Here is a 13,445-nt window from a genome sequence, read left to right on the forward strand (position 1 = left end):
CTAGTAAACACCAGGAACTACTAAAAATCACTAAATCCAAATAGGCCCTAATATCCCTCTGTATTACGTACGGCGATCCGGACCTGGACGGCCACGCCTGCACTGACCTGTCCCCGGCCGACAAGGCAAAATTGACGCCGAATCGGCAACTTTTCAACGAGAAAACCAGCAGCTGGCGCGGCCCGTTTTCCTGGGTGCCACTGCCCCACCGGCACGCAGGTTTCCCTCCCAAAACCAAAACCCACACCCACACCCACACCCATACCCCGCGCGCGCCGCCACCCGCTTGACCTGACAAACCAACCAAGCCGGCGCCCATTCATGGCGGCGGCGGAGAAAACCACACGCCCGCCCACCGGACTCGCGGCCGATATATAGCCCCACCCACCCGCCGGAGCCATATCCATCCAAATCCCTAGCCACCGCCATTTGTTAGTCCCCATCATCATCAGCAGCAGGTGAGGCTGGAGCGAATCCCCCAACGGGAGGGAGGCGATTCTGTGTGCCGTTTTTGAGTGCTGCTGGTTTCCATGGCGTCGATCGTGCTGCTGCTGTCGGAGCTGCTCGGCGGGGAGAGCACCAGCGTAATGGCGGCCGACTGGTACATGCGCGGCCACAGCCTCCGGGAGTTCCGGCCCGTGGCCGTGGCTGCCAAGGCCGGCGAGCGGCCGGCGGCCGAGACGAGGAGGTGCGAGGCGGAGGAGCAGACGAAGAGCAAGCCCAAGGAGGAGTCGTTCGAGGATCTCGGCGCCATGTCCAGGATCGCCGTGGATGTCATGTGGCCTTAAGAGCGCCGGTCGCCCCTTCGCCGGAGAAAGGGGGAAAAAAAATCTATTCTTGCGTTCCTCTCTTCGGGTTCTTACTGAACGAGGCATATGTGTTGTATCTCCTGTTCTTTTCAAATCAGATATGTAAATATACGAGGTGATTCTTGGATGTCTTCCATGTATTTTTGGTCCCCATCGAGTTTCTACTCAACAAAAAATCGTTTCTTTCGCTACTTATTCTCATGTTTTATTTCTTCTCATTTTACCTTGGAACTTTCACAATTTGATCACCAAAATGCACTTGCTTCTTCACACGATGCAGTTTCTGAGTTCCAGATTGTTTTACTGAACATTTGCAGATCTCATGACCTTTTTATTTCTTTCGATTACACGCACTTGCACACCGCACGCACAGATCGCATGATCTTTTTATTCCAAACTTAACAGCATTTGTATAGAATCGATCGTGGTATGAGTCGAACAACATGTTGTTCTCTGAAGAATAGCAAGAGCAGATAGGTGTATGCTACACCAGAAGAGTCCCGGTCATCACGGTGATAGCTTCGCCCTGAATTCGCACTCTCCTATTCTCGCCGTCCAGCTCCAAGTACAGTGTTCCACTCCTTGGCGAAGCCTGCAGATCATGGGCAGTTTCAGACTCATCGTTTTAGCAACAACTTCGAATTTTACAAGTTAATTTTAAAGTTGATTCTCAGTATGTGTTCTTAGAACGATATGAACACGAATGTGAAAGTTTTTATACTTTTACTTACAAGCATGCCTTTCCATTATTATAAGCGAAATGATGAGCAAAACGATGAGACAGTTTGAAGCTACGAAGCTACTATCTTTTTCGGATAAGTATATTGTCGGCTATAAGTAAATATTTACGTGTAAGGATCATACCTGAAACGCCGTCAGTTTTTGTTTCCCCAGCTTTCCACCCCAGTAGGGTGCCAGAACACAGTGTGCGCTTCCACAGACAGGGTCCTGTAAAAAAAATTACAGAGATGCTTGCCAGGTCATTACCAGCAGTTTCTGAATAATCAAGGGATGATACATGCAATCGTTATCCAACTATTTAAATGGATAATATCAAGCTATAGTTTCTGGAGCTGGCTTAAGTATTCATGATAAATAAATTATAGTAGTTTCAGATATTCAGCAAAGAAGAGGTCAAATTCACATGTTGACTCCTTGATAATCAAATGGTACAGCATATTCTAATTCATATTCTGTTGTATTCTAATTCCTTGATGAGATTATGTCAGTTATCATTGCATCAATGTCAGTTAATCTCAGGATGGTGCATCGAGTGAGATAAGAAGATTCTAAAGTATACAAAAACCAGAACTGTCGAGACTTCAAGTAGAAACACCATATTATATACAGTAAGTATTTACAGTAATCATATACTATCATGTATGATGTATCAAAAGATGACTCTAATGGAAGAAAATATCTTGTGATTATTTAGCAATTTAAATTGAGACAAGCAAGATTGACAACATCCTGAGTAGAGAATACCTCTGTGTACCCATGAATACTAAAATATGTACTACCATATATAATAAGTATAAGAGAAACAAATTATTAGCAATTAAAAATAATTTGTAAGCACATTCTTTGTATGTGTGTTCTTAGGGTCTAAAATAAATGTTGTGAAGTAAACTAAGATGAAAAAAAAAATCTCAAAATCAACTCCAAAATTATGTTTTAAAATTCAAATCTCTGTGTACCATGAATACTAAAATGGCCAATGCTTAGTTACAAGCCTCAATCTCTACATAAACAACTTGGGTGGAAAGAATAATGCATCACCTCATCTATCCCAAATTTTGGGCAGAAGAAACGTGAAAAGAAGTCATATTCAGATCCAGCAGGTCCTGGTCCCGTAACAATAACTCCTCTTCCATCACATTTTTTAATTTCATCAATGTTAGGGATAATATCCGCAACCTCTTTTCCTGAAGAAAGCTCCACCTGAAAGAATCCATGCCAAAATCTCTTAGTTCAACAACATTCTTGTTCAGTTTAGAGAAATAATCGTAACAGTAGCATTGCCATGGTTCTTCACCTACATTTTGATATTTGAACAAGGATGTTACTCTCTTCATTCTCTAATAATCGCCAATGTTGACTCTGCTGTTTAATTGTGGACAGATAGTAATATCTACATTATTCAACCTTGCAGGTTGAAAATCACACTGTAAGACTCATTCTGTATTACTTTCATAACAGAGAATTCCAAGGATTTACAAATCTATTACTAAAAGTAGTGATCAAAGTGTGTATAATTCAATTAACGTTGTCGATTATTAAAAAAAAATAAGATGCGGCAATATCCAAATGTAGCTATGAAGGCAACATTTGGAGTGCCATGTATGAAATTTTGGATATGGGATGAGAGGAAGTACAATGAGGTCACCGGCGGTTGATGATTTCCAAACACTGACGACCTGTGCGCCATTCAGAGTCTCCGGAATCGAGAGCTTCTCCGCGGAGTTGTACTCCACGAGATCAACCACGGGGAAATCTAGCTCGATGAACAGCTTATTCTCACCCGAGACGCCGGCGTTCGCCGGAGCAGGAACCTTCTTGGCGGTCAGGACGCCGGACCTGGTCACGAACTCGACCATGGCGTGGTGCTTCGCGAGGACGGCGGTGAAGAGGAAGTGGGCGGAGGCCAGCGTCGCGTGGCCGCAGAGATCCACCTGAAGACGACGGCGATGCGTGTGAGAATCGAGCGATTTATGATGGAGACGGGTGGGTGGGGAGGGGGGAAGCGAACCTCGGCGACTGGGGTGAACCAGCGGAGGCGGAACCGCGGGCCGGCGTCTCCGGCGGCGGCGGAGGAGGGCGGCCGTTCGCGGACGAGGAAGGCGGTCTCGGAGAGGTTGAACTCGGCGGCGACGGACTGCATCCACCCCTCGTCGGCATCCTCCTCCTCCTCCCGCTCCAGGTCCAGGAGGCACACGGCGGCGGGGTTCCCCTTGAACGGCTCCGCCGCGAACGCGTCCACCTGCGACGGCCCGCCTCGTCAGCATCATAGTCAACAAACAGAAGAGCGGGAGGGAGGGTAGGGTAGTGTCGCTGACTACTAACCACGGCGTATCGGATGGCGCTCTTTACCATTTCCGCCGACCAGATGCTCTGTCTGCGACGGCGACGACGGTGGCGGCGGCGGCGGCTGCCCCGAATTCGCGCGCGTGTCGAGGCGAATGCGCAGCCGGGCCGTCGTGCTGCTGCAGGTGAAGCCTATGGTCGTCACTCATCAGCAGTGACGACATGGAGATTGGCGGTTTCTTCCTCGTGGTCTCGTGGACACTTGTCAACCACTTTGTCTTCAAATACACTGCTCCTTCAGACATGCTGAAATATCCCGGAAGTTTTTATTTACACTTAAGCTATTTGGTCTGATCCAATTTAGCTCGTATCGGATCATACCGTAAACCCAAAACATTAGTTGCGTTTGTTTCAAATAGGTCGTAATTGTATACCGTAGGATCTAACTCTAGCCCACTAATAAGTTGATATCGCAGGGTTGTATCTGTTACCGATATAAAAGCCCCACGTGACCTAGCTCTTGATCTCACGCAGACGCCACCGCAGCTGTTCTCACGCACGCGCCGCCGCCGTTCTTTGCACGTCGCCGACGATGCTCCATCTCCGGCCTGAGGATCCATCCATGGCTCCCAGCGATGCTCCGCCGCCACCGTTCTCACGCGCACACATCGCCGCGGCCGTCATCATTCCGTGCATGTCGCCAGTGAAGCTCCGCCTCCAGCACTTGGTCGACGACGCTCCATCCCTGGCCCCCGCCAACACTCGATCCCCAGCAACCCTCTCCACCGCCGCGACTTCTCCAGCCACAACCCGTGGTGAGAGATTTTCCGTGTGGCGATTTCACCGCTGCCTACACTTTCTCTACATGCTGAAATGTACGGGAAGTTTTTATTTACACTTCACACCTAACTGTATGCCCGTAATATGCTATCTCGAATGTAAACATTTTTAGTCTGTTTTGCAAAGACTAAAGAAATACCAAAGATTTTCTTTTAGTCTCTTCATTTAGTCTCTTCAGTGGTTAATTTTTGAATTTTAAACTGATTAGATTATTTTGTAAACATCTGATTGACTCTTGAATTATTGGAACAATTGAAATAATGAAAATTAGAATAGAAATACTTATATTATGATACAAAGTTTAAATCATATAAATATTTATATTTTGGAATCAACGAATGAAGTAAATAATTACAAAATATCATAAAATTTGATAAGGTACTCTCTCTATTCTAATTCTAAAGTATAATCATATTTAGGATTTAAATCTTGCACCAAAATATTAAGGCATCTATCTTATGCTTCTGCTTATAAGTCAAAATTTGAATTTTTAACCTTCAATTTGGAGTTAATTTTGGATGTTTTTTTCTAGTTTATTTTTTCTCCTTGGCTTTTAGGTTGCTAAGAATACATGCATAAAACTTCTATTCACAAATTATTTTTATTTGCACATATGTCATTTGGTTTTTCATTAAAAAGACAAACAATAACCCCTAAACATTTCTAACACTATTGAGAATATTACTCGTCCCACCAATAACCTTCTTTTCTAAATTCTTCATACCTAGGATTAGCAATGGGGTAGGCCCTAGCCGGGTTGGGCAGAATGCCCCCGCCCCCGAATTTCTCTCCTCGCCCCCAGCCCTGCAGACCATGTCGGGGAAAATCATCCCCCAACCCTGAACTAGTAGGGTACCCGGTGGGTGAGCGAGGACCTACATCCTCGAAGAGCTCAAGCAATTGACGGTGACGTGTCGAGCGACGATGGGTGTGTTGATCGGCTTCGTCAACCAATGGATGGCAGCGCTGACCGATTTTATCAGGTGGTGGCGGATGGCAGCGTCGAGAGTAGCATTGACCCGTGATGGCTGCTGACGGCATGCAACAATGCCTATGAAGGGGTGTATGCATGTATGGGGAAAGATTTTTAGGGTAGGGTAGGATTTTACGTGGTTGTCTACACTAAAAGACCTAATAGGCTAACTGGGCCTTAACTTTAAGACTTTAGACTAGCTTTTGACTATTTCTTAGGTAACGATGTATATTATGGGTACCTGTGGGTGACATGTTGGCCCCACTCCCGGAAAATGCCTAGGCCTCAACCCTACTCACCCGTTGAACAAAAACACCACCCAGCCCCAAACCGGAGGGGTAGGTCCCTGGGGGCCAGCCCCACGAGGGGAATTGTCACCCCTATTCATACCATCCTCCCATCCATTCTTAAGAGTATCATAGTATTTTCTTCTCAACCTTAAATCTCTTTTAAACAATTTAGAATATTTACATTTTAGGATGGAGATAGTAGACTATAATGATACAATACATTCTACAAAAAAAAACAAGTTTAAATTCAATCTACACATCAATAAATAAAAACAACATTTTATTTGTGAGCCATGTTCGCTGTTTGGTTTTATTATTTTTTGTTTCTGTAGTTGTAGATCGAAATTAACCTTGCACGTTTGTGTAAACATCTAAAATCATCCTAACCAATGCAATCAATCTTTTAAAAAAAATCTGAAACTATTTATGGCGCATGCATGTAATAGATGCTATTGCACCTAGGTGCCAAAAAAAAAAATCTGTCCCTGACTTGTAGTCAACCTGAAAAATGGGGTGGCTCCCATGACAAACCAAGAGCCGCATTCATCATCACGCCTTCTTTTTTCTTGACCAGCTACAATGAGTCAAGGGCAATTTGGTAATCGAGTTAGAAGTAGAACTGAAGCCAATGCAGATAAGCATGTTAAACGGCAGGTTGATTTGTAACACGAACAATTGTCCTGGAACTGGAAGTAGCACGGCTCGACTGACATCTTTACACTGACACTCGAGCAGTTGGGTATTCTTTATTTCACTACGGGAAAGCATGGATGCTCCATGGGCAAACAAAAGATGTCCAAATTTTCATTACTTAGATCAGATTTTTTTTTTGTTTGTCCAAAATTTCATTACTTAGATCAGATTTGATCCAATATCACCTCGGCACCAGAAACCTTGAAGTCAGAAGGCGCTTTCTCAACATTGAAAGCCTTGATCTTCCCATCGTCAACAAATGCTGACCACCTAATACGGACAGGAAAATCTCAAATAAGGAAAATCTCTCCATCAACCAGTCATAATTCAAATTCATTATCGCTTAAGTGGGAGATATAAAAGTTACATTCTCAAATAAAGTCTACCACAGCATGAGCTGTCCATGGAGATTATCAAGTGGCATTTCAAGCTTAGCCAAATGCATGCAGTGTGTTATTAAATTAACTAGTATTTACTGCAAATGAAAGGGAAACACACAAATAGGTTGAAGTTGAACAATGACTCAATGTTCAATGATATTCAACTTTGCTGAAGCAAACATGCAGTACATACACCTGATGAACTACAATTATGTTCCAAATATGCAACTGAGCTCTGCTGTTTGGAATTCAAACATACCTATAGATAGTTGTGCAGCTAACAAGGGCATGCTATAGTGCCACACTTAGGAAGTGGTTTGCATTCACTTCTTGGAGTATTTCAAGAGGTATTAGCCTCAGCGAAGAAATTTTTGTCACAAAAACAGCACAATACATTGGAAACCAAAGGAATAAGACTCATACTTAATCATGTGTAGGCATGTGCATGCAGCTTCAAATAATTGATTTTTTACGGTCATGACTCATGGAAGGTTAACAGAAAGGAACAGGCTCAAATATGATAGCGAATGCGATGCAAGGTAAGCTACCGCAGGGAAAAGGACTATGTAAGTTTGTATTCTTTCACCAATGACATGAGGTCCATCTTGAGGTATGTTGTTTTTATAGTACCTAACTATGTACTCTCTCTGTCCCAAAAAAAACCAATTCTCTGGTTTCCGTGTCCAACGTTTGACCGTCCGTCTTATTTGAAAATTTTTCAGGAAATTAGAAAAAAATTAGTCACACGTAAAGTACTATTCATGATTTATCATCTAATAAAAACAAAAATATCAATCGCAAAAAAAAATTTGAATAAGACAAAGAGTCAAAAATTATCGGTGAAAAGTGAAAAAATGATTTATTTTGGGACGCAGGGAGTAAGTAATAAGCTTAGTTCAACAATTTAAATAAACAAAGCAAAAGATAACTGAATAGCGGTGTTTTATGTTCAATTGTAATTGTACAAAACAGGTAGCAGTTTGAACTTTTAAGGACATCAACCAAGTTAACAAAAGTAGAACTCATTGACCTGTGGGAGCGGCGACCAAGCAAAGCAGCAGAGAGGTCTACTTCCAAATCCAAGCTTTTGTGAAAGCTCCCATCAAAATCACCATAGAATTCAATCTGGAATCAATATTACAAAAGCACAAAAGATTAAAATATGAACATTGTGTAATCATGAGCAAGTTTGACATGAACTTATGGGCCTAAACATTCACATATAATAGACATCCAAGATGGTAAAAGATTATGCTACACTGGTCCTTATTATTTTAAAGTATGGAATATATAGTTATGATACACTTGAACAATGTTTCTGATTCTTCTTATTTTAAACAATTAGATTAAACAAAGCAGAACAAAAACATAAAGAAATTTAGGTCGACATCAGGGGAAACATGAAATTAACTTTACAATTTACTATTTTACAGATTATATGATGAAATAAGCACATTACTGGTAGACACGTGCAGCTTTCAATCAACACGAATTACTGAGGCAGGGGGAAATACAATGGAATTCAACATTCACCATTTATATTGTGGATAATATCCACCAATCACGAAGGTGGATGTTAATATACCATGCATGTTTTATGTCTAATGCATTCCTTATTATTTAAAATATAGAATGGTAACTCACAGCATCTTTTGCCTGTAGCTTTTCTGCCCATCCATTCAGTACATATGGGTCATTTACAGAGACACAAATAACAGAGTCAACCCCTTTTGCTTTCAACTTATCAATGTTATTTTTGTAGCTAGGAACATGTGCCTGTGAACAGACTCCGGTGTATGCACCCTGAAATATGTGGTAAAGATAACAGTCAACTATGGGATAAGGTAAAGAGAATTGGTCCATGATATAATAGTTTTGGATGAATGATGAGAAAATTAGCCAATAAACAAATATTATCAAGCGTGAAGCCTCATGAATACTTAAAGACGAGTCAGAGATCAAGTAGGAATTTCAATGGTAATGCCTTATTGGCAGACACTGAAAACAGAAGTCTGTGGGTATGGAACATGAATTTATGTTATTATAATCAGAACTACATTACCCTCACTAAATTGTTTGATTAGCTGCTGCAGACTGCTGGTCATCCAGAGAAGAGAGAAGAAACAACAAGTTCTATAGACAGACAAGGGATTAAGGCCATGGGTAGTAGTATCATTTCAGTGGTGGGTGTTACAATTACCTGGCATCCAAATTTCTTCACTCCAATGCAAAAGAACCACTCAAGTTTGGCATTTCCTATTTCATATCCCTCCAATGTTCGAATTTATCTTGAAAGTTGAAGAAGTAGTTGATGCCCAACCTACCTACACAATCACCACAACTACAAGACGACGTGGTCTGATCTTTTCGCTTATGCTTATGCTTACAAGCCAAAATTTAAATTTTAAAACTCAAATTTAGGGTTTTTTCATTTTAGTTTATTTTTCAGCCTTTGTTCCTAGATCACCGAGAAGACGTATATAAAAGTTTCACCCATAAAGTATTTTTCAGTAGTTAATAAGTGGTTTCGCTTATGCTTCTAAACAGCTAAAAGATGGGGCTGAGCCTACAAGAAACGAATCTACAATCCCCAATGCGCATCAGGACGAGTGCCAACGAGCGCAACGTATCCACACAAAACGCAACACACATCTCAACTGGCGCACGAGATTGCCATAATAATGCTCATGAGCAGCAGCGAAAGATTCTGGAGAGAATGAGAAGGGAAGGGATGGAGGGGGCTTTACAGGCAAGCCGAAGATGACCACTTTCTTCCCCTGCAAAAACAAAAACAAACACGAGGAGAGAGCTCATCAGAACAGAACTGGCGTGCAGCGCAGCAGCGGCGGCGGCGGCGGCGGCGGCGGCGGCGGCTGCGGCGGTAGGTAGGGCGGCGGCGTACATGGAAGATGTCCTTGAGAGGGGTGGTGGAGAACTTGGTGGCGACGCCCTCGTCCCAGGAGCGCGCCCTCTGCAGGGACACGCCGGGAGCCGCCGAGACGATGTCGGAGCCCACCGACGCGGCGAGGCCCCTGGAGGCCACAGCAGCCCACCGCGGGGCCCCTCCCGTCGCCCTCCTCACCAGCGCCGACGCCATCGCCTCCTCCTCCCGCTTTGCTCGGGGGGATGGGATCAGGTTTGCTGCTGCCGCTTTTTGGGAGAGCGAGCGTGCGCTGCCTGTTTGTTGGGGGTTGGGTTATCAAAAATAAAAATAGGTTAAATTTACAGAAAATTTGTTAGTACTAAACTTTGTTTCTTTATTATATCGGATGTTTGTATATTTATTATAAATAGTAAACGTAGACTATTAATAAAACTCATCTATAATCTTAGACTAAATCACGAGACAAATATATTGAGTCTAATTAATCTATGATCAGCCTATGTGGTGCTACTATAAACATGCGCTAATTACGGATTAATTAGACTTAAAAAATTTGTCACGTGAATTAGCTCTCAATTACGTAATTAATTTTATAAGTAGTCTACGTTTAATATTTATAATAAGTGTTAAAAACATCCGATGTGACATGGACTAGAAGAATTTTAGCCTCGTCTAAACACCTCAGGTGGGTATCAGGGTATAACAGATATATAACAGATAAAATAGATGTCAGGGTAGGTACACGGAGACCTAATGAAGTCATCCGTCCAATGGAGCACGATTATCATACAACTATCGTGTTTTTTTATGGTTTTGCGCTATGATAATCACAGTTATCATGGTTTCGCGGCAGTGTCGGAGATAGTTTGGTCAACCCTAGGCATTCCTATTATAATAGACAAAACATGTGAAATTTAAAGAAAGCTTGTCAATAATTTGAATTTTGGTTTGACTTTCTAAATTGGTCGACATAGCTTTCTAGTGGCTCTTGTCTTTTCGTTTCTTCTTATACTTATAGCCAAAATTTAAATTTTCAATCTTAAATTTAAAGTTGATTTTGGGGTTTTTTACTGAAGTTTATTTTCTAACATTGACTTTTAAATCGCTAAGAATACTTATATAAAAGTTTTATTCATATATTATTTTTCGTTGGCAAATATATCGTTTGGCTTTTTTTTATAAAAAAAACAGTCAAAAAGAGTGAGTGTGCTAGTTATAAGCATATCACAGGATTGAATGGTTGGGGCAGGTGAGAAGTGGGGAGAGAGGTTAAGTAGGATACCAAATAGCAGTCAGTTACACACGAGCTAAAAAAAGGGCTTATCACTGATGTATGTGATATATCAATATATACAAAGAGAAATGAATGTTTGAAGATATAATAATAAAATATATCACTCTTTTGTTTTGTCAACAACTAAGTATTCTCAACCTCATCTTTTTGCCTCTACTTATGCTTATAAGCCAACATTTAAATTTTTAACTTTAAATTTAAAGTTAATTTTGGTGATTTTTCATCGTAATTTATATTTTAGACTTGGCTTTTAGATAACTAAGAATATGTATATAAAATTTTTACTCATAAATTATTTTTGTTTGTAAATGTGTTATTCAGCTTTACAATCACCTCCTATATGTTCTATCTATACAAGTACTTAGGATGATTTGACATATGCATATAGCACTGGGCTATACTATAGTGCCATAATTCTTGTCATTCTGGATAATGGTAAATATTAACACCTTTTAAAATATTTAATTTAAGAACACTAAGAGAACATGTACCTGAGTCATTAAGAGTATTTTAATAAAAACATAATATTTATTATATATATGTATATAAACTTGAAATTAAAGATATATTTAGAAGACCCGGTCGTTGTCCACAATAACTGGATAATATCCTGAGGGAGTATTAAACTTGCTCCCACTAGCTAGAAGATAGGGCTATTCGACCTTTTCAAATTCTCACTGACTAGATTATAGGCACCATGGAATTTATGCCATACATTATAAACACATAACTCAAAGCACTCAATCCTGCATAAAAGAAAAATCGAGTTCACCATGTGAGTTCCCCGCTGAGACGTACTCCTTGTCACCTATTTGTAAGCGACCAAAGATATATCATAGCGAACCCATGTAATATTGCTCATATTGACACACCTATATTGTTCAAAACTCAGAATATAGCACAAGTTAACTCACAAGCACATTAAAGTACATTTGTCTTAACATTTGAATTACTAAGCATGGATAAAATATGCACCAAATGCATATTATATTAGAGAATTCATAAGATCATCATACATAACAAAATATAGTGGTGAAAGCCAATAACCTGCATGGCAACCGACCAGGACAAGGGCAAAAGAGTCAAGATATTCACTAGAGACAGTCAGACACTATAGTTAGCTGAAGAAGAATATTTCTAGAAAAAAATACAACTTAAGTATTTTCGGTACGGTCTCACGGAACCAGTAATAATTTAAGGGTTTTAGTTTTTGCAGTTAAATAAATTATCTTTGACAATTTGGCTCATCTCACGATCACCGGCTCCCCAACCCCAAACGTGGCTCGAGATAACCGATAAGTAGCCGTCCTCGCTAAGACTCTCTGAAATTTTATGCTAGCGATAATGGAAAGGGAGCTGAAGCTTTTTAAAATTTGTTCTGACCCCCTACGGCGTTGGCTGGATCCACCAATATTTGTACAAGACTAATATAACGTGAACGTGATACAAATCCAAATGTATGCACTCTGAAAAATATATACTCCCATCCTTCCTTTTTTACCTTAAGGTACCAGTATCTCGTCTTTTATACTTCAAGATATCAGTACCTCACCGTAGTACCAGATCATTTCTTTCTTTTTTACCTTAAGGTACCAGTATCTCGTCTTTTATACCTCAAGATATCAGTACCTCACCGTAGTACCAGATCATTTCTGATCGTTAGATCCAATACACATTCTACTTAACAAGATCCAATGATGAGAAACGATTTGCTACCTCAAGGTACAAAAGAAACGATGGAAGTAAAACTCTAAAATATACGCTTATGCCTCTTCTAGTGAATTGTGCCCTTTTATAAATGGACTAAGGTTAAAACAAAATGGATGGAGTAGGTATTAAGGTTGAAACAAGATAGTGGCCTTTTATAAAGGGATTAAGGTTGAAACAATGAGTACTGTGTGATTGATTGAGATGAAAAAGTATATAAATAAATTAAATAGTAAAATGTTATGATTGGTTAAGAGAAGGTAGATATAGTTATATTTTGAGATGAATTTAAATCATATAAATAGATATATGTTAAGACGAAGTGAGTACACTCCAAAGCGATCAACTCTTTAACATTTTACAACTCACGAATCACTAGGGAAACCAACACAAACACGTACGGAAAACGGGATACTCTTTCAAAACTGGCAAGTATTTAAGCAAAATTATCTTTTACACACTTCAAAACTGACAAATAATAATGTTTCTTATCACCACAACAGAGTGAAGCAAAAACATGTAATAAAGCATATGATACTTGATACCCTTTG

At 40.6% G+C, this 13,445-nt stretch overlaps 3 protein-coding genes across 3 annotated transcripts; 1 reads left to right on the forward strand and 2 right to left on the reverse strand.

Annotated features, from left to right (window-relative positions):
- The first annotated feature begins 258 nt into the window (after positions 1-258).
- Positions 259-1,008, forward strand: LOC107303823. Its single transcript, XM_040520228.1, has one exon. It carries the CDS (start codon positions 531-533, stop codon positions 786-788), a length of 258 nt encoding a protein of 85 aa, XP_040376162.1. The 5' UTR covers positions 259-530; the 3' UTR covers positions 789-1,008.
- A 41-nt stretch (positions 1,009-1,049) lies between these two features.
- LOC102703344 (uncharacterized isomerase BH0283-like) lies at positions 1,050-4,086 on the reverse strand. Its single transcript, XM_006643969.3, has 6 exons — positions 3,873-4,086; positions 3,559-3,789; positions 3,185-3,481; positions 2,589-2,750; positions 1,674-1,757; positions 1,050-1,401 (listed from the first exon to the last, which is right to left on the reverse strand). The coding sequence occupies exons 1-6, from the start codon at positions 3,900-3,902 to the stop codon at positions 1,294-1,296; spliced, it is 912 nt and encodes a 303-aa protein (XP_006644032.2). The 5' UTR covers positions 3,903-4,086; the 3' UTR covers positions 1,050-1,293.
- A 2,470-nt stretch (positions 4,087-6,556) lies between these two features.
- LOC102703624 (peroxiredoxin-2F, mitochondrial) lies at positions 6,557-10,186 on the reverse strand. The gene is made up of 5 exons (XM_006643970.3): positions 9,912-10,186; positions 9,757-9,786; positions 8,654-8,812; positions 8,040-8,134; positions 6,557-6,899 (listed from the first exon to the last, which is right to left on the reverse strand). The coding sequence occupies exons 1-5, from the start codon at positions 10,104-10,106 to the stop codon at positions 6,794-6,796; spliced, it is 585 nt and encodes a 194-aa protein (XP_006644033.1). The 5' UTR covers positions 10,107-10,186; the 3' UTR covers positions 6,557-6,793.
- Positions 10,187-13,445: the final 3,259 nt, after the last annotated feature.

The sequence above is a fragment of the Oryza brachyantha genome, chromosome 1, assembly GCF_000231095.2.
Source record: "Oryza brachyantha chromosome 1, ObraRS2, whole genome shotgun sequence".
Classification (NCBI taxonomy): domain Eukaryota; kingdom Viridiplantae; phylum Streptophyta; class Magnoliopsida; order Poales; family Poaceae; genus Oryza; species Oryza brachyantha.

Bases quoted from the DNA above. Each gene is read 5' to 3' on its own strand.
- LOC107303823 (XM_040520228.1), top strand. From the start codon at position 531: ATGGCGTCGATCGTGCTGCTGCTGTCGGAGCTGCTCGGCGGGGAGAGC.
- LOC102703344 (XM_006643969.3), bottom strand. From the start codon at position 3,902: ATGGTAAAGAGCGCCATCCGATACGCCGTG. The intron at 3,482-3,558 runs GTTCGCTTCCCC...CGTCGTCTTCAG, and splicing joins GGTTCACCCCAGTCGCCGAG to GTGGATCTCTGCGGCCACGC. The intron at 2,751-3,184 runs GTACTTCCTCTC...GGATTCTTTCAG, and splicing joins CAACCGCCGGTGACCTCATT to GTGGAGCTTTCTTCAGGAAA.
- LOC102703624 (XM_006643970.3), bottom strand. From the start codon at position 10,106: ATGGCGTCGGCGCTGGTGAGGAGGGCGACGGGAGGGGCCCCGCGGTGG. The intron at 8,813-9,756 runs GTAAAGCCCCCT...CACATATTTCAG, and splicing joins TGGTCATCTTCGGCTTGCCT to GGTGCATACACCGGAGTCTG. The intron at 6,900-8,039 runs GTCAATGAGTTC...TGTCCGTATTAG, and splicing joins CTTGGTCGCCGCTCCCACAG to GTGGTCAGCATTTGTTGACG.